General features: G+C 40.1%; 4 protein-coding genes across 8 annotated transcripts; 3 read left to right on the forward strand and 1 right to left on the reverse strand.

Moving 5' to 3' along the window:
• Positions 1–7: 7 nt before the first annotated feature.
• Positions 8–10,704, forward strand: LOC132696610 (trifunctional nucleotide phosphoesterase protein YfkN). Of its 5 annotated transcripts, none has more exons than XM_060661549.1 (12): positions 1,176–1,197; positions 2,063–2,196; positions 3,088–3,316; positions 3,375–3,461; positions 3,529–3,794; positions 3,948–4,245; positions 4,551–4,654; positions 4,715–4,874; positions 4,936–5,186; positions 8,179–8,306; positions 8,768–8,975; positions 9,550–10,704. In XM_060661549.1, exons 2-12 carry the CDS (start codon positions 2,071–2,073, stop codon positions 9,637–9,639), a joined length of 1,947 nt encoding a protein of 648 aa, XP_060517532.1. In that variant the 5' UTR covers positions 1,176–1,197; positions 2,063–2,070; the 3' UTR covers positions 9,640–10,704. The 5 variants fall into 5 exon arrangements, with proteins under 5 accessions (XP_060517557.1, XP_060517532.1, XP_060517523.1 ...); XM_060661540.1 differs by lacking the exon at positions 1,176–1,197 and adding an exon at positions 1,276–1,858; XM_060661574.1 differs by lacking the exons at positions 1,176–1,197; positions 2,063–2,196 and adding an exon at positions 8–340.
• LOC132696637 (uncharacterized) lies at positions 301–1,192 on the reverse strand. The gene has a single exon (XM_060661588.1). The coding sequence runs from the start codon at positions 1,097–1,099 to the stop codon at positions 398–400; it is 702 nt and encodes a 233-aa protein (XP_060517571.1). The 5' UTR covers positions 1,100–1,192; the 3' UTR covers positions 301–397.
• A 1,461-nt stretch (positions 10,705–12,165) lies between the features above and the next one.
• On the forward strand, positions 12,166–13,866 carry LOC132701658 (lysosomal acid lipase/cholesteryl ester hydrolase-like). The gene is made up of 7 exons (XM_060669790.1): positions 12,166–12,417; positions 12,491–12,668; positions 12,756–12,870; positions 12,929–13,175; positions 13,233–13,373; positions 13,430–13,657; positions 13,711–13,866. The coding sequence occupies exons 1-7, from the start codon at positions 12,259–12,261 to the stop codon at positions 13,864–13,866; spliced, it is 1,224 nt and encodes a 407-aa protein (XP_060525773.1). The 5' UTR covers positions 12,166–12,258.
• A 611-nt stretch (positions 13,867–14,477) lies between these two features.
• Positions 14,478–20,400, forward strand: LOC132703182 (exocyst complex component 8). The gene is made up of 3 exons (XM_060672337.1): positions 14,478–15,702; positions 16,011–16,906; positions 16,963–20,400. The coding sequence occupies exons 1-3, from the start codon at positions 14,959–14,961 to the stop codon at positions 17,417–17,419; spliced, it is 2,097 nt and encodes a 698-aa protein (XP_060528320.1). The 5' UTR covers positions 14,478–14,958; the 3' UTR covers positions 17,420–20,400.
• The last annotated feature ends 150 nt before the right edge of the window (positions 20,401–20,550 follow it).

Consider the following 20,550-nt stretch of genomic DNA (forward strand, 5'->3'; position numbering starts at 1 on the left):
AAAAACACCATGTTTACGTAATAAAACAGAATTTTTTGAAATGAACAAGTCTTACGTCAACTTTAACCGTAATTGAGTGTGCCGACCACGCGACGGCCCCACCAAAACCTGCTTTCGCTTGTTCTGTGATCGTCCAATCCTTTAATGAACAGAAGTAGCTGTGTCGGTCACCAATCGTGCTCTTTCACATCTAAATATAAATAAATTTTCCTTCAAAATTAAATCAGTCGTTACGTTCCTTATTCGCGGGGTATACAGGCACATCAAAAGTCGGAGTTCTCGCGTTCGAAATCCGACTCAAGGGTTTGAAACACGATATGAGAGATACACTGTTTCCTGGGTATATTTTCAAACCTACAATATTTTAGGACGCTTTTTGCACATCCATTTCGATCGTTCACGGCATTGGTATCCACTCGTTATACTTGTTGGAGAACTTCTCATAATTAATCACAATTTCATTCTGCTCATAGTCAACTTTGGGTATTTTAGTGCGATACCAAAAGCTATTATTGTCTAACACCTCTAACCGAGAATTAATAGTGAAATTTATGTGACTGGAGCTTCCTACACTTGCTTCATCTGTTTTAGCAGCTGAAGTCTGGGCTATCTTCAGCCGCTCTTCAAAGTCGTTTACTTCTTCATTTTCCTCTGTTTCTTCCTGTTTTACTACAAAATCGCTCCATTCTGCCTTCTCATTCAATTTAGTGTCAATTTTAATGTTACTTTCTTCAACTCTGAATCCCATTGCGTTTTTCCCTTTCCTCGGTCTCTCAATGTTCAAGTTCGTTTCCTTTTTGATGACCGCTTTGGCTTTTATGGCTTCCAATTTTGACTTATCCCAAGGAAACACACTTGGTAACACACCGTGCTTAAGCATGTACCTTTTGCCTTTGAAGTTGCAAAAGTCAGCTCGCAAGAAATGTCGGGAGCAAACATAGATGACTTTTACGCTTTTCTTGTCCTCGGGAATGCGACAAAGCGAGATCCATTTGGGGCGCAGGTCGTTATGAAGAGGCATCTTGTGAAATGTCACACCCGTATCTTCAGCACGGTTCGAGTCAGAACTACAGCTTTCCACGCGACATTTGCGACCCATATTCGTCAATTATTTTGAGATGAAATGATTTTAAATGACACTTTACACTTGTTCATTTTTAACAAGCACTAAGATGGTTTGGTACGTCTTCAATCTCGGTAAGCGAAAGGGTCAGTTGTTGAAACTAACATATTACAAACAAAAACGAATTGCGATTCTAAACTTTTATTATATTCGTTATGAATGGAAGCTCGAATATATTGCATTTTCATCTTCCTATTCTTCTACACATTTCATAATAGAAACTGATCTTTTCCAAACAAAAAACGGAAACGAATAAAATACAATTGCACATATTCAGAAGAAATATACATTTATTTCATCCGAATTTACATTGAAAACACCAGGTTCACGTAATAAAACAAAATTCTGGAAGTGAACGAGTCTAGTGTCAACGTTATCCGTGACCGAATTCACCGCCCACGCAACAAACTCACCAAAACCTACTTTCGCTTGTTCTGTGATCGACCATTCGTTCAAAGAAGAGAAGTACAAGCCGTGACGGTCACCAATCGTGCCCTTTCACATCGAAATATAAATAAATTATCCTTCAAAATTAAATTAGTCGTTACGTTCCCTATTTCCGCGGTATACGCGCGCATCCAAAGTCTGAACTCTCGCGTTCGAAAACCGAGTCGAGGGTTTGAAACACGATATGATCGATACACTATTTCGTGCGTATATTTTCAAACCTACATTGTTTTAGGACGCTTTTTGCACATCCATTTCGATCGTTCACGGCTCACAATTTAATCCTGCGTAAGTGTTACCTTTTACCGTGTTCGATCAATCTGGCAAATCATAAATAATTAATAAGCGCTGGCCCACACTTTGTCTGAACTTAATTAAACGTTTCCCGGCGCATATTAATACGAAACAAGATGCCGGTAGCGTTTTAATAACCGGCGATCACAGTGTCGTCGTATGCTTTTATCCATACTAACCCCCCCCGACCTCCTTAAGACTAGAATATGGCGAGTTTCGCGACGCAAGCGGCTTTGAGAGCTAAATGGAGCTCCCTGGTAGAGGAACATTCGATAGAGGTGCCCCCCGAGGTGTCCAGCAAAGTAACGAGCGTCGTGGGTTGGCTTAAACAGGTTACCGTCCCGAATTTCCATTTTAGGCTGTACCGACATGTACCTTCTTAGGCTGATGAGCTTTTGGTTTAATTGTAGTTGGCATGGCGGCACGTCTAGGATGTGTTAGAAATGTTTTTTGGCTAGATTTTTTTATTTATTTTTTGCACTTTTAATTGTTTTTCTAAGGTGAGTTAAGTGTGCATTATTTTTTTAAAATATAACATCTATAATTTTGAGAAAGTAGAATCTCATATATAAGTCACTGTCTCAGTAGGTTATGAGGTAAAATTTGATTTTGAATTGAAAATCCACTCCATAATTGTTATCATTATCACCCTGTACAGGCACAGGAGTACTTTATTTTTATAGATTAGATTAATTCTCAATGTACGTGGGCGGTTTGTAAAATTTGGCGGCTCCCCTTAAAGGCTTTAGCTGTCGCAATGTTGTGGTTCATGCTTTTTTAGCGAACCAACCTGTTTTTGACCTTACTGGAGACTCGTCCTATATCAAATGGTTGGCCGGTTGTGAAAATTATACGAATTGGCGAACTGTGACGGATAAATCACTCCTAAGAGCGCCAGTTTATTTTTGATTCGTAGACTATACGCTCAATTTAATAGCACATTAATTACCACATAACATTAAGGTTATTTTGTTGACTACTATGTCTACAAAATTATTAGTTCGCTAAAATCGACAACCACTTTTTCTTTGCCCCTTGATTTAGTCAAAGAACCTTGGTTGAACACAGACCACGGAGAGCAGGGAATGGTCGGTTCGTGTGGTTCCTTACCGTCGTATTTACGACCATGCTGCTGAAAACGCACTGCGTAAAAGGCTGTAGTTAATTAAAATTCACTTTCGCAAATTTCGAATAAGATTTGAAAAAGGTGCGTGACGTTGCAGGCCTCGCTTGAAGTGAGGGCTGCGGGTAGGCGCGCGGTTAATACCCTTGCGGGCGGTATGATGTCCGAGAACGTCGTCATCTTGCATTTCAACGACGTGTACAACGTAGAATCGAGGACGGGACCCGAACCGGTGGGCGGGGCCGCTCGATTTTGTACCGCTGTCAAAAGCTTCCACTCTCTCAACCCACTGGTCCTGTTTAGTGGTGATGCCTTCTCTCCGAGCATGCGTAAGTCCCGATGACGTCACGTCTTGCACTGGAATAAGATTTCCTCTCTGTTGCGCAGTCAGCACCTTCACGAAAGGCGAGCAGATGGTGCCGGTGTTGAACGAGATCGGAACACATTGCGCGGTTCTCGGGAATCACGATTTCGGTGGGTTTCAACCAATATATCAATAAATCTCGAGGTTCCATTGCATCCACGAGGGAACTATTTTCAGATCACGGTCTCGAGGTGTTGTCACAGTGGGTGGGGCAGACAGAGTTCCCGTGGCTAATGTCCAATGTACTCGACAACGAGACAGGGCGGCCGCTAGGAGAGGGGCGGATTACGCAGGTCATGCACTGGGCGGGGCACAGGATAGGTCTTGTCGGATTGGTTGAAAAGGAGTGGCTCGACACACTAGCAACAGTCAATCCCGATGAAGTGACGTTCCTTGATTTCGTGGAGGCGGGACAAAAGTTGGCTGCCCAGCTCAAGCAAGAGGTAGGAGTTATCAAATGTAAAATATTTTCTGATCATGTTGGCGTATCAGAATCAAACTTTTTTTTGCCGAAGATTATTTTCTAAAAGGAATTTCCGAAATATAAATCCCCTCGTGATCAGAAGAGAGCGACATTAGAGAGCTTGGCATTGCAGGGTTGCGATTACGTCATCGCACTGACGCACATGCGCACGCCGAACGACCTCAAGCTCGCCGAGCACTGTGACGAAATCGACCTGATTTTGGGAGGCCACGATCATGTCTACGAAATACATCATGTGAACGGGAAATATGTGATCAAGAGCGGTACTGATTTCAGGCAGTTCAGCAAAATCACGGTCAACTTTGCAGATTGCGCGAAGGGAAGGCCCGAGGTGACGGTAGAAGCGATTGATGTCACCTCGCAGTACCACGAGGACCCGAAACTCAAGGAGAAATTAGCAAAATTTACCGGTTAGTAACACGCGGTGCCGAGCTGGCAAATTAATTAACTTAGTTAAAACTTTGCCAAAAAAAAAAATACCACATCTAAATTGAAAACTGTAGACTTCAAGAAGTGTCGGCGGCTATGTGGATTGTTGAACGGCGTAAAGCATTATTGGTTGAAACCTAAATGTAAGTTGATATGTCCTGCGCATATTCAATAACTCATCTCAACATTTTTTATGTTCAAAAGACTTAAAAAAAAACAGTTTTCACTCACTGCAAAACGTTTAAGCGTCCCTGACCAAAGTAGGCTATGTCGCAGTATTTTTCAGGTCTCATAGAGTCGAAAATGGACGACGTGTTAGGTTGTTTCGCTGTCCCTTTGGATGGCAGGTTCACTTCTATAAGGACGGCCGAATCCAACCTGGGAAACTGGGTGAGTTTGGGCGCACCCGCGGGCGCCGTAGTGAGAAGACATGACGATTCTGTCTTTTAGATTTGCGACGTGGTGTTGGCTGCCACCGGAGCAGATCTCGTGATCCTCAACTCCGGCACCTTCCGATCTGACCAGGTTCATCCTGCGGGCGACTTTACCATGCGCGACCTCACCAACATTATACCGATGAGGGACCACCTTGTCGTCTTGAAGGTCACGGGTAGGCCTGAAGAGGCGGGGCCTTAATCGACCACGCCCCGTCTTAAAACGTCAACTTGCAGGTCAGCAGATTCTCGAAGCGTTAGAGAACGGGGTTTCGATGTACCCGAAGTTGGAGGGGCGGTTTCCGCAGGTGGCGGGAGTTAGCTTCGCGTTTAACCCGACGAAACCACCGGGCCAGAGGGTGGAGCCGAATTTCGTGCGAGTCGGCGACGAGTACCTCAAACTAGATCAGTATTATAGGTTGGCGACGAAGAACTATCTTCATTCGGGCTGCGACGGCTACTCGATGCTCAAAGACGCGCCGATTTTGGTGAGTGTTTGGTCCTTAAAAAAGTGGGTTCGTTTAAAAAGGACGATTCGTTTGGTTTAACAGATCTTCTAGCGATTTTCTGAAACAATGCTATAGTTTTGGTTAGTTGAACATTGAAATTGATAAAGGCTAACAAGATTGCTTTTGAAAAATCGAAAGCAATCTTGTGGGAGGGGCGAGTTCGTAGCGCGTAGCGCGAAGTAGCTTTGTATTTTAAAAAGAAGCCACTTCGCGGTTTCTTATCCTAGAGGACCTCCGTTCCTGCAGACGGTTATGGAATTTTCGCAAAATCGTAATTTTATTGTGCATATACCCTGTATAAAGCGTCTTTTACGCGTCGCCGAACATCAGAGTCAGGGCAAACTTTGATAAATATAAAGATTTTTACAAATAATAACGATTTCCAATGATATTTTTTCAAATATCTCGCTCATCCTCTATGATAGACGAAACCTGAAACTCTCTCGATATAGTTTACAACACTATTTAAACCAAAATTTTTATAGTTTTTCATTGCCGGCTATTAATTTACCCACGAAAACGGGAGCCTTTTGATTTTTTGGCCATAATCGACACATCCTGTACAAAATTGAAGAAATACCGAAAGTAGAGGTTATATACAGGATTATCCCACGTTTCCTGGTCCAAGAATTTTTCCAATAGAGCAAATGGTTTTCGAGCAAATAATTCTTTTCTGAAACTATGCAGTACACCAAAATAGTTAATCACGCCATCGCGTCTAAACTGGACGCGAGAAACAGCGATTTTCATATGGATTTTTTCAAATATCTCGAGCAACGTGTGTTAGACGAAAAACGTAAATACAAAAATTGTAGCCCTTGATGTAGTCTATAACACTGTATGTACTGATATTTTTCACGAATTTTGATTTATGCCTACTTTACTCTGGAAAAGGACAATTTTCAAGGTCTTTTAGATTTCTGTCCATAATTGAAAAACCCTGTATATAATCAAAAAAATGCTTGAAACAAAAGTTATAGTACCGGATCTCCCATGGCTAAACGCTTTACATTTGCCAAATATGAAGGCGATAGCTTCAAATTTCGGGCACATCGTGTTTCATAGTGATCTTCAAAAAGGAGCCGAAAATTGAAACAAAAAATGGCCGCTGAAGTTCGATCGCCGCCGTTTTTACGGGTTTTGAGTGTACTGTTTAAAAAGAGCAAAATTTGATCCGTTTATATCAAATTGTTAAAAGTTATCGACAGTAAAGTCAAAAACCGAGAACGAACTGATAAAAAAAAACTAACCAATGACCTTGAGGCATTCCACAACCAACATGGCCCCTGACATATCGTTAATAAGTTTGAATGTGACATTTTTACGGCAGTATTTTTTTAAATATTCCTTAGATTTAGATAATAATAATAGATCTAATAATAATAATAATATATCTATAAACAATAAGAAATAAAACAGTATAAGATAGGAAGGTGGCAAGATATATCAAAGTTACTCGCATAACCACCCTGAGTGCGGTAAACGGCATTTGACTCACGAGTGAGTTAAAAAGTTTACCGAACGTGTTGCATACTATACTTTTTCTACGACCGTTAGTTTTTGCGTACATTTTTGCAAAACACGAATACATTCACATACATGACTGTCAGAATTGACAAACGTCAAAATTTAAAGCGTGGGAAATATCTCCGAGAACATCCGATTGCTCCCAAATCCGTGCGGTAAAATCCCGGAAATGTCCAAAGTGGCTCGGATTCGTGGGAAAATAAACTGACGTGGTAAAGCGACGCTTCCCGCACACTAGATCGGTGCGTAATTAGGTATTTTACAGACGGGAGTAGAAAAATACACTTATACACATTAAAAAAAAAAAACACATAAATACATTTTTATAGTTAGTTACTGCAATGAAGCGGAGGTGCTGCAAGGAACTACAGAAATAAGAAAAATAAATGGAAAAAAATCGTATTAATTGGACAGTAGATTAAATTAAGACGCTTTCTAAAGTCGGAAGTGGTCAAGCAGCACTTGATATCTGGATTGGAGTGTAAATATTTAGTTATAACTGAAAGCACACTGATAGAGGGCAGTACGGTACCGCGGGAGTGTACAGAGAATTATGACGGATTCCTTGACAAGTTTTTCAAAAAGAGTGTGAGAAAGAATCTTTGGTCTAATTAAAAAGTAAAATGTAATGTAAGTAAGTAAGTAAGTAATGTAAAAAGTAAAATGTGATCAAATTTCCTGATATTATAACAAAACCTTAGACAACTGTTTTGCTGCCTCTGTAATCTTATCTGATCTTTGTTGAAGAGGGCAGGCCAGTATACTACATGCCTACATGACAGTAAGATGAAGGGAAAGGTTGTAGGAAAACGAGTTATGTGTGGAAATCGCTGTTTAGAAAGAAAATAGCGGAAAGTGCAGATTAGTGGGTGAAATGTGGAGGCATGCGCGGAATATCATTACCTTTTTTACGAAAATGTCAATGCCGCCTGTGGTGCAAACATTTTTACCGTGGTAAAGTCACTATATTATCTAATAGCGCAAAAAAAAACATTACCATAGTTAAGAATTTAGTTAGAAAGCAGCTGGATCTTTCAAATGGAAAGGGTGAACCATTTTCCGAGACCGCTATGATTAATTAATAATGTAAAAGGTTATTTAAAGGAAAGTTGCGTTATCAAAAGAAAATGGTTAATGGTTAAATGTTTTGTAGTACTTCAACTTTTCAGGATGGGTTGAGCCTCGATCGTTTGCGAATCTGGCGTCTTTACGAGAACCGAACAGTGTTTTATGTAAAATCGGTTCATATACATAGGGTAATTTTGTTTTTTCTGCGAGAGAAATAATTTGCGTTGAAACAACTTAGGATTATACAAATACGTTGTCTGGGACCATTTTCTGTGTTTCCGGGATAGCTCAAACCGATGCGGATGCAACTACCTACCAATTTTTATACGGTGCTTTAATAAGTTTCTAACATTAAATTTTACTTACCGCAATATAGGTTAATGAAGGCGAATGCCCCGAGCTCGGCTTGGCCATCCAGAACCATTTCCAGGCAATCAACATGCGCCTCGGCAAAACTAAGAAACAGTCGAAACACAGACAGTCTCTGGTCACATTGTCGAGGAGGTGAGGTCGCGGCCCTCGTGGAAAAGATATTTTTGTGTTTATGGCCACCAAAAATGTCTATTGTGTCTGGTGCAAACCAAAAAGGGATAGTTACTTCTCGTAAGCGCGGCGCAATGTCAATGACCGAGTGTGTGACCCACTGCGGTCCACTCAATTCAAAGATTTAGCAATAGTTACGTTGCTCTGTTACAGAAATCTACCTTTACGGAGCGTTAAAAGCATCAGTTTATGTGAACAAAATTGACAGCAAGGGACTGTTTCACTCGTAATAATAAATATTACATGAAAATCAATAACAATCTAGAGAAAACAGCACCAAAAGACTGTGCTAGTAAATTTGTTTCGAGTGGGCCAGGTAACGTCACTGTAGCAGCGGACGCTCGCGATAAGCTGACCGGAATGAATCGCCGATGTAACTATCCTCTTCGATACACCGTTATTGCATTCTGCCACCTTTTCAGACACAGCCTGGTGAAAATGCTCGATGGCAGCGAGCTAGACGGCCCGCCGCCTTTGAGGAGGGCGAGTACGATCGAGACGTCTAGTCAGCATGCGCCCCACCACTCGACGAAACTGACGCGGCGCGCGTCTCTTGACGACCTCGAACAAGAGTCGTGTCAGCTGATACCAAAAATCGACCACAGAATAGTGACGATCAACAGCGAGGAGGTAACTTTTCCCGAACCGTCGTTCTGTGTGTAGAATTTGTTTTCGCAGCACTTGCGCTTTTTTTTTTTATTTTCGCTCGTTGTGTTAATAAAATAAAGTTGTTGCCTTGTGATTTCGTGTTTGCATTTCGTTTCGATTGGTCATAAGCGACAACTTTTTTAAACATGATCTGTTTGTTCTGTCTATGATGTCAGAATATATCAAATCTATCTTGTGTGTCTTTTCCGTGCCATGGCACTAATTTGTTAAACTTTTACTTTAATTATTTCATGACGTATTAATATTCCCTTTGAAAAAGTTACTTTAAATCTCTGTGATATTTAGCAAATAATATCAAACGGGACATTATGCGTATTTTGTGACACTATCGAAAGTTTTTTTGAATTGTTGCAATTGAAATGAAATAAAGGTTAGGCCTTATATCATAGAACACTTCTTTATTCAGGTCACTGCATTTCGTTCCCCCCTTTACATCCAAAGTTTGAAAAAGTTGTCAAAGTTGATATAATTTTGTGTTCTATTCGGTATTATTTACATACGTCTAGAATAATTTTTGTGTTTTTCGTATCACCAGAGACGGCAGGAGCTGGTCCTGCAACGGCAACGATTCGAGCAGGACTCAATCATTGAGGAGGTGGACGATGAATGCTCGCCCCAAAACTAGTTCTCCCTTCCCTCACTTTTTTACGTCGCTTCCAATCAAAAATGACGTACAACTTAACGACAAGATATATTATATTTCTACAAACTTTTTAACTAAATGCCTTCAAAAAAAGGAACACCAGTAGAGAAGTTTATAAAGTACGCCACAACGAACAGTATTTACATTCGAAAATTTGAATTGTAACGGGTCCGATAGAGGGAGCTCTTGGCCATACAGACAACGTTTTGGTTTTTGGTCAAAAGTTTACTCTTTGTAGATGTCGAAGTAATAACACCGCCGCTAGCTTGGATTGTTTTTTTTAAGGAGAATAAACAGGAACAGAAATATAAGCGTAGACCTGCATTAATAAATTTTTGGATCACTTAACACAGTTAACATAAATTATGTTAAAAGGCAAGAAGTTAGACGAAAAAATATTTAGTCTCGAGCTTTTTGTGTATGCCAATCTCTAATATTAACAAAGTAGTTAGCGCTATTTCTTTTAGCCCCGCTTCTTAAAGAGAAATTTACCTACTAAATTTGTCATTTTGGAACGATTTAGGTGGTCCAAAAGTCTTCGAATTCGAATTTGAACAATTTCGACCAGTTTAACCCAAGGGGTTTGCAATGATATTCGTCGTTATTATAAATTCAATTGCAATGCGCGACATATTTGAAGCACAACGAAAAAAGGGAAGGTAGTTTTGGTTTGGAATTTGGAATTGAAAATGCGAAAATGCGCCTCCTTTATATTTCATTATAATAAATCGTCAATTACCACCGATCGGTTAGTTTTCGTCATTTCAACGTGCGACGCTTTTAGACGGTACACGAGGGTGACGTAGTGTGTTCGATTCAAAAAATGTAGAAGCACCCGTCATTACTGTTAGATTTTATTATTAGCAATTGCTGTTTGTGCGGGGACATTTAATGAACGCGATTTAATGAGCTTTAAAAAACGGATATACAGGATGGAAACCGAAAACAAGGACACGGGACAATCGTAGAATTGTAGAGCAAAGATTAGTCGGTTATCTCCACTCTGTAAACACGACTTTGCATAATATATGTGTCTTCTTCAAATCTTTAGAATATATATATATATATATATATATATATATATATATATATATATATATATATATATATATATATATATATATATATATATATATATATATATATATATATATATATATATATATATATATTCTCACGTATTGATTCACGGATGGAAAAATGTGATGACACTATATTCCGGGATATCATCCGTTCGCTCGTTGAACTCCGACTGGAATCCTGCATCCGACTGGAATCCTGCAAATCTTGCATCCGACTGGAATCCTGCAGACGTTTCGCCAAAATCTCACTTGGCATCTTCAATGCTCGCGCTCCGAAAACACTTCGAACACGAAGTGTTTTCGGAGCGCGAGCATTGAAGATGCCAAGTGAGATTTTGGCGAAACGTCTGCAGGATTCCAGTCGGATGCAAGATTTGCAGGATTCCAGTCGGATGCAGGATTCCAGTCGGAGTTCAACGAGCGAACGGATGATATCCCGGAATATAGTGTCATCATATATATATATATATATATATATATATATATATATATATATATATATATGTATGTATATAGCATATATTATTTTATGCTTTATTTACATATATCATTTCAAGACCCTGTTTGGTGGAAGCGTCTGTATAAAAAAATCGGCATATTTTAAAAATTGGAGTCAGACTTTCATACATTTTGATAATTCCACCTCGAAAAAACGAAATTCTACATACTTGTAACACCATTTAATGAATCCGGGTTTCTGATGACACTCCGCATTGTTTTCTGCGTGACTTTCCGAAAGAAATAGATAAATCTAAAGACACGTGGAGCATGGCTTTCGTGGTTTTGGGTTGTAGTCAAAATAAATCAAATCCAAATCATTTGCTCACCAAGTGATTACAATACCCGTGGCGTCTCGATAACTTTTTTAGGTGGTACAGAGCGGCCAAATCTATTTATCCTCCGCCAGATTTTTTTATGCAAGCAATTTTAACAGTTTCCGTTCCATAGCGGCAAATTTCGTTAAACTGTGCCTCTGCCTATAGATTATACAAAATATGACTAGTCACAGATGGCGCCTCCAAATGCGTCACTTATGCGACGCCCTGTTATTTTTTTTTGACAACTACATACCGGTTTTCTGTAGCAATGTTACAAATGCTGAAAAATAAATGTTAAATATGTTAATTTTGTGTTAAGGTGCTTTTTTGTGAGCGAAATAAGAACAGTTGCGTCAAGTTTGTGGGGCAATAGTAATTATTGTTATCGCGTTTTTTTGTTCTTAATAAAAATGTTCAACTTTTTTTTGACGATTCGTTTATTACACTGCTGCGCTTTCCCAAATTCCTCGCGGCCCTTGATTGCTTTTCCGTTAAACCTGAAAGTGGGCCTGGGTCTGAGGTTTCCTACGCACTCGGTGTATATTTCATAATTGACCGTTAACAATGACCTTTTGCCGTTATCAATCACTTTTCCGTCGTATCTTGATAATGGCCGGTCAGTCGAAGGCGCACAGGCCGAAAGACGGTTAATTGTTTAATTAGTTTTTAATGTAAAACGTTGTCCCTAACATTTGTATGAAATGGTGAAACTTTATAAAATATTCCTGGGTTACTTTTCAATTTTGGCGTTGATCAGGGCCCTCACAGACAAAAATTCATGCAAAAGGTACGTGGATTACTTATTTCCTTATGCCAACGGCGCGAGTTGTTACCACAACCCGGAAATAGACATGACCACAGTAAGGCTTCTTCATTGCTTTTTTACCACATTGAATTCGTGCCACAGTAAGTAAAACGTAAGATCTTTCGCAGCCGCAAATCTTAAACGAAAGGCGAATACCTTACGAAAATCACACGGTAATCACCGAAGATGGCTACATTTTAACACTCATCCGGATGCCGCGGGAAAACCCGAAAGGAGTCATCATTTTGCAGCATTGCCTATTCTTCGATTCTAGCGTTTGGTTTCTCGGCTATCATCAGTCTGTGGGTAATAACTTTTTACGTTCGTCGTAACCGATCCGTGCTTTCGGACTGCGCACGTCAAGTCTGCGCGACAACTTTTTTTCGTCCGTAGCTTTAACTCTACATAACGCAGGCTACGAACTATGGCTGCCGCACTTTAGAGGGACAATCTTATCCGAAAATCACATAGATCCATCCAAAACGCACAAAGATTATTGGAATTTTAGGTATTTGTTTGCTAACCCAGGCGCATCAATCACTAAATCGGTAATTTTTCTCTTGCAGTTTCCACGAACTCGGTTTGTACGATTTATCCGCCACTGTGTCGTACGTTAAAAACAAAACTGGCAATTCAGCTTTGATTTACATCGGACATTCGTTAGGATCAACCGCTGCCTTTATTTATGCTTCCATGAAATCCAAGGATGCCAAAGGGGCCGTTAAAATCTTCATTACGTTGTGTTCCAACGTTTTCATGGGCGGCGTTGCCACACCGCTACGATATTTGCTACCTCTGATGCCACGTTTTCAGGTCGATGTCGTTAAAACGCTATTTTAACGAAGAGTTTCCGTCGATTCTGTGTTTTAGGCGCTGGCAGATTGGTTGAATTATGGGAGATTCTTACTCGTCATATTTCCCAAATTAGTTAATAAGTTACTGCCGGTCGAATATCCGATCTCGTTATTGGTATCATGGATCATAGGATGGTCTCCCACCGAAATCGAGCCGGTAAGTGGTAGGACAAAGTGCGAACTTACCAAAAAAACGTACGCGGTTGACATTAGGACATTATACCGTCGTTGTTGACGTTTGGGCCGCAGCCTACTTCACTGAAAAATTTATTTCACTACGGCCAGCTTGTGGAGACTGACAAATTTCAAGCATACGACTACGGGCTAAAAAAGAATCTTCTATACTACAATTCGAATCGCCCGTTTGAATACCCGTTGCAAAATATAAGCGTTCCTTTTTATCTAATTGATGGTACAGAGGATTCCATGGTTTCCAAAGAGGTACACACAAAAACCAATTGTTCGCGTAATTATAACTCAACTTTTTTATTTAGGGCATCGAACGGCTTTACAAAACATTACCGAATAGTACCAAAGTATATGGAAGACTAACCGCTGAAGGGTTAAACCACAGCGACTTTATTTTTGGAGCGTCGAGGTTCATAAAAGTTTATCACAAAATTTTAAAGCTTTTAGATAAAATAACCTGAAATATAAATTATATTTAAAAATGTTTTTGTTTCATTTCTTCCGCGATTGACCGCGGTAAATACCTTAACTTTAATATTCTCTGGGGAAATAGCTCTTTCATAGATTTCAATTCAATTCAATTATGCGTACACGTACAAAGAAGACATATAACCAATATTTGCTCAACTAGCAAAAAACAATTTTGACCCATACCAAAAAAACCGACACCCCCCCGCTTCTACCCCGGACCATTCGGGCCCATCGGGCCTCCATACCGGCGTGAACGGGGAAAAGCGTAGGGATCGGCGAGGATTATCACTTTAAAACGTTCACTAAAGTCTGAAAACACTAAATCCACCTAGTGGAGACCGATTTCAAAAATTTTTTGGACAATTACAAAGGATTCTCTAGGGAGCGAACGGATTTGTTTGTCTTGTTAGATTTGTTTTTGATGAAACACCGAGGGAATACTGACATCATTGGCCACGAGAAGTCAAAAAGAAGAAGTTTCTAATAGTCCAGATGTAAGTGGTCGTATGATTCTTGCAGTTTTGGTCACCTAAGGAAAAGGAGACTGGAAAAGTTTTACCTCCAGGAAGTTTTAAAGATTTCTATTCAACCAAAATTTCTCCAACCAACTGTCCAAGAAAACGTGTATGCTATTGCAACGGAGAATAGTGGTCAAATTAGTAATGTATCTATGTAAGTTTAACGCCTAACCAATCTGCTGATTTCCCACATAACAAAAGATTAAAATATTCATGGCATCATTCACTAGTTTTTGACCTAAACTTTGTTTTCTAAAATTCAAGAATTGTTGGAACCGTTTTGTGAATCGGTCTTAATTTTATGACTAATATATAGATGTTGATTCCACTGTATATCTTAACATACCTATGGGATAATGGATTAGTCCAGACCCTTTCTTTACCACGGCACCATTAGGAATTTTGGATTATTTTATGTGTTTGTAAGATGGTCGAATGATCTTTAGTTGTTGGCCATTAGAATTAGAGACAAGAAGAAGAAAAATCTCAGTTTAGTAGGCCAAATAAATCCAGAAACCACCCGTAAAGTTTTAAAAACGCACTGTAAATAAATATTTTTCCGAAATGGATATCGCAAGAGAACCGAATTTGGATCTGCTGACAGCCAAAGACTTCTCGCCGGAGAAATATGTAAAGGAATTGTCACATAACTACGTGGGCGGTCTCGAATTAAAAAACTTGCGTAAAAAGATACAATCTCTGTCCGAAGAAACAAGCGGCAACTTAAAACGCAACGTCTACCATAACTACGTGCAGTTTATCGACGCAGCTAAGGAAATATCTCACCTTGAAAGTGAAATGTATCAGTTGTCTCACTTGCTTTCAGAGCAAAAGTCCTTACTGACTGCCTTATCAAGCACTTCAATTTTGGAAGACCGGACGCACGTCAATATCGAGAGGGACAACAGACTGGACAGGAACGAATTGGAGGAGGAAAACAAGCAAAAGATGACGGTTATATTTGAAAATGTTGAGGGTTGTAAAGAAATCTTGGACGTTCCAGCACGGACTTACTTATTTGAGGGCGATTTGTTGGAAATCGATCCAACGGAGAACACTGCGTTGAAATTCGTGCACGTGTACTTGTTTAACGACGGTTTGATGGTAACCACTCGCAATACGCGCGGACGCGGATTGATGAAGTTTGCTTTTGAAAGTTTTTACGAACTTGCCAGTTTGGCAGTGGTGAATGTAAGAGACCTGGGAAACGTGAAGCACGCTTTCAAACTGCTCATATTTCCAGACACGCGTGTATTCCAATGCTCCTCGAACTCCAGCAAAAAAGAGTGGTTGGATAAAATTGATCAGGTAGGTTGTATGAAATGTTAATTTAAGTGAAAAATACAGTTTAAAGTTTATAGAAAAAAGAGCTGATGTTTCTGTTAACAACACTATTTAAGGGAGTGAAAAGTAAAAAAAGTGATTTTAAGGGATGGAAAAGAAAAAGATTCCCATCATGGTTTCTCTTATCAACGAATTTTCCAACCTAAAACTAAAACCATTAATTTGACGCGATTACAGATCAGCGAATGAACTAGTTATAGTGGGATTTATTTTAAACAATCGTCATCCGAGCTTTAATCATAGCAAACACATCTGGGTTCTGTTTTGTGCAGGTGAAAAAAGCGCGTTTAGCGTCGGATCAGCAGAAACGCGAGTCCTCCATCGAAAAATCACCTTCGAGGTCCATGATCTCGGTGGGATCACCTCTCGCCAATTCCACCACCATGGAACCAGCAGAAACTGCAATCACGACGCACCCGGACTGGTTCCTGAACGTCGTCGACGAGCTCGACGTGTGCATAGCTCAGCGACACTTCGAGGAGGCCGTCAATCTGCTGGAAAAAGCGACGCGGTATGTTCAAACCCTTCCCCAAGCGGACCACGCCTCCGAGGTTCAACGCAAGGCCGACGTCAAACGCAATCACTTGATCGAAGTGTTGATGAAAGAGCTCGAGGTTAACCCCAACAAGTCTTTACAGGGCGGATTAAGGGCCGCCCGCCGTGCCGTCAGGTTACTTAACCAGCTAGGCAGGTCGGCGCAATCCTGCGCATTGTTCCTAAAACTGTGCAGCAGCATATTGAAGATCCAGTGCAAGCGAGTGAGACGTGAGAGTTCGACTACGACATACGTCAGGCACTTGTCGAGCGTCGTGTTCACAAACATGTGTCACATGTCAGAAGAGTTCGCGAGAGCGTTTTCCGATTCGCCGAGCTGCACATCGTCATACGTCGTGTGGTCCAGCCAAGAGGTGTCGGTTTTCATCAGTCATTTTATTAAGCAAGCTTTTATGCCGCAGACGAGTTTGTCAACAATAGCCGACTGCGTGGTGTTGGTGAGGGAACAGTGCGAGCGTCTGTGGGCGTACGGGATGGACTTTAGGTACCAATTGGATGGAGCCCTGAGGGCCCCTCTGGCAAAGTCTCTGCGGGACGCGCGCGACAAGCTGATCGATTCGGTTAAGCTGAGGGCGATCGAGGACAAGTGGATCCCATTGAATCTTGTTACCAAGTAAGTGAGATAGGAGGCGATTTTAACGTTAATAATTTGAAACCTTTCAACCCCAGGAGCGCGCTAGCACGATGCCTGCACGAGTATGAGCAGTTCGGCCTTCGACTGGACGCGTACGTCACGGGTGATGTGTGGTTGCAATTGGCGTCAAGCAACCTCGCCTTCACCAAGACGTTCGTCGCACTGCTGAACGATTGTCTCAAATTGAGGACGTGTGAACTGCTGCATAGCATTGATGACACGCTGTATAGGGTGTACGACGCGCAGGTTAAACATAATGAGCAAGCGCTCTGCAATGAGCTGCAGCCCGAGCAGAGAAGGTTCATCCTGAAGAATGTTAGTTTCCTGTTAGGCCCTTTGCTTGACTTGGCACAGAGTAGGTACAAGAAGGCTGTCGGCTACGAATGCGCCTCTCTAGGCAAATTGAGGGACGAGTATTCGGCCCTGCTCAGAGGTGTAGTGCCGGCTCCCCGAGCAGTCACCAAGACCGCGTATTCCGCAGAGTTTGTGTGAGGGGGCGTGGCACTGCGGCATAAGCAAAGTTAATATACAGGGTATTCTTTGTCCAATAAAACCAACAAACTATACGGGATATAACGTAAATCCCTGGATTTCCTATGAAAAAGGAATTTTGTAGCAAAAGACTTTAATAATTTTTGGTGGGCGGGACAGTCCATTTTAATTTTTCTGCAAAAGTTAACAAACAGCAAAATGTACTGTTAGACTTAAATGCATACCAAGGCTTATGGAAAAAATATTTAAAATATGTATGTAACATGCGTGAAAAATTAGGTTAGTTTAGGCTGTTTAAACTTTTTCTTTACGTTGATTTCTACGACTTTTCGTCTTAAATCAGCCCATTTCAGCCCATTGGATAAGGTCATTAATAGATCGCCTAGCTTGGCTTGTTGAAATAAGCTTGTCTTCTGTATTTGACAGTATTGTCGTTGTCATATTTTTCTGAATCAGAATCAATTGGTGTTTCGTCCTCCAACTGATTTAAGTTTGCTGATTCATCTTTATTCCATTCGTGAATGTTGTTTATTTCACATTCAAGCTGTAATATACAAAATTCAAAATTAACGTAAACATGGAACCTCCATAACTCGAATCTCTCTGTATCCTGACCTATTTTAGGGGTCTTCGTAGCGCAAACTTAAAACATTAACAATAATTGATGAAAAAACGTAGATTTTAAAAGAGTCGGGAATGGTATCCAAGAAAAAAAAATTGTCAACCACATGACATGACAGGCTGGAAAATGTTTGATAATTAGTATTGTTGGGTTGTTTACATTTTTTTTTTTGAAATATAATAAATATCATACTTAAAGTACTTATGCATTTTTCACAGTCCCTTAAAGTTCAAGTTATAGAGGTTTGACTTCGTTTTTGTCATTTTACTTACATTTGGATTAATATTTTGTAAGAGGTTTATAACACTCTGGTTAGCATTGTGTGCTTCACCTTTGAGTAATCGTACTCATAAAACATTTAAGGGGACATTATCCTCTTCACCGTCCAAGTTGATTATTAAAACATTTCTCTATAAGAATTGGTTTTAACATATTCCAGGCCAAAGCTAAATTTGAAACTGCATATAATAATAATCGACAAAGTGAAACACGCAAAATCCCCGAGTCGCGAGGGGAATCGATGTGCGTCGCAGTTCATTGTATCGGAGTTTACCGCTGTTCACTGTATCGCGAAGCACAATGATACCATTTGTGTCTTCACTCTACGGGGTAGGTCACTAAATCATGACTTCACTGTATTTACAAAATAATCAAGTCTATTCTCAAAGCTATTCAGGGTAGGTGCAGTCACAACTGATACAACTGTTCCACTCATTTACAACACAGTTTCTATTTTTTGGCGTGAAAGTCTGTGAGTTCAGTACACAATTTTAGTCAACGACCCCTTAGGTTATTTTCATTTGGATGAAACAAGTGACATGAGTAGTGGCCATGCAGGATTTTGTAGCATTCCATTAAGTCCTCCCTTTCTTCTCCTTTCGTCTAAGGTGGTTAGGCGAAGACATTTTAATTGATCTTTATATGGGAGGTTGCTTACAGATGATGGGATTTTTGTTGCTCGCCTCTGAACCCGTTTAAGATTTATGTCCTTCCAGGACTGGTCAGTTGAAGCTTTTGTAGGCTTGAAGAAAAGATACTTACGACATCTCCTTGAAAGCATGTCGTATCACATAGATTCAGATGATGGCATGTTTTACTACCTTTGTAATCTGGCTCTCCCATTTTAGGGTGGTTTAAGATATAAAAACACTGTCTGTTCATTTACGGATCTTTTATACCATAGTCAAATTTAGGATTTTTATAACCTATACGTAGCGTTGTACATTTGTGTGCTTTAGCTAATGTTGCACTACATGTGCTTAGCAAGGCCAGAGACATATATTATGAATAAAAGGGTACCAGCACTGATCTCCGAGACGTATTTCACTCAAAACCTCAAAATCTGAAGAGCCATCTGGAAGTTCAACATTTTGATCCATCCCACCAGTTTACCTCTTGTACCATAGTGCTGTAGTTTGTAAACACGTCTTGCCAGGGAGACTGTGTCAAAACCATATCTACTGGATATCCCTTATGGGCCTGGGTCCACAGTTCCAAATTGGCAATTAGATTTGAATTAACAGATCTTTGAGGTAGAAAACTATGCTGGTTATCAAGGAGGTCCTGTTGATTGGTCATTAGAAATTCAGTGAGTTCCCAAGCAATTATCTTTTCCATAACTTTGCTGGGAATAGAAGTTAGACTCTGATTGGTTGGTAGTTGTTTGCCTAATATTTATTGCCTTTCTTGGGCATAGGAATAATAATTGTCTTTTTCGAACTGGGGATAGCTTCATTTCGTCTGTGGATTCATTCATCATTCGAGACATCAGTTTTGCTTATTGTCGATGAATAGTTTTTTAGAAAAACTGGGGACACATTATCAGGATCAGGACTAGCATGAAACTTAAACTGGGCTAGAACTTTTTCTTCGGTGCATTTTATTTCTGAAATCGATGCCTGGGTAAGAATTTCTAAGGTTAGCGCAGGACATTTGGTTAGGTCCTCTTGGACATAAACACTGTCGAGTTGTTCAGCACATGGTTGTGAGATCCTAATTGATTCAGTTTCTAACTCACCAGAGCTGTCAAGCAAGGCAAAATTAACTTACTTTAAATTCTAATGAGTTGTTAATGTATTGGTAAAACTTGCCTGAGAGTGGGAAATACAACTTCTGATTGTTTGTGATGTATTTCAACAAGGAGTTGATCAAATTTTACTAAAGCACAGCAAAGATCTGAGAAATGGAGGAATAAAAGTTTGCATTCAGTTTTTTAACGGTGGATTCGACTTGATTACCTTTGGGATGCCACCAATATATTTTATAGTAAGTAAAGGATCAGTCTTTCTTCTTCTAGAATCTTGTACTTCTGTAAGATACATTTGCGACGTGATATCTTAAAAATATAACATTATCTGTAAGATTGCCTTTGTTCTGCAGAACCATAGTTGCATGTTCTTTGGATTCGCATTTGATTCTTATTGGGCAGTTTTTCTCCAACAAACCACAAAAATAATGACTTACCCAATTGTGTTCAAACGAGACTGTTGTTGCAACCTTTGGGGGAAGT

The sequence above is a fragment of the Cylas formicarius genome, unplaced genomic scaffold (assembly GCF_029955315.1).
Source record: "Cylas formicarius isolate icCylForm1 unplaced genomic scaffold, icCylForm1.1 PGA_scaffold_10__41_contigs__length_53128322, whole genome shotgun sequence".
Classification (NCBI taxonomy): Eukaryota; Metazoa; Arthropoda; class Insecta; order Coleoptera; family Brentidae; genus Cylas; species Cylas formicarius.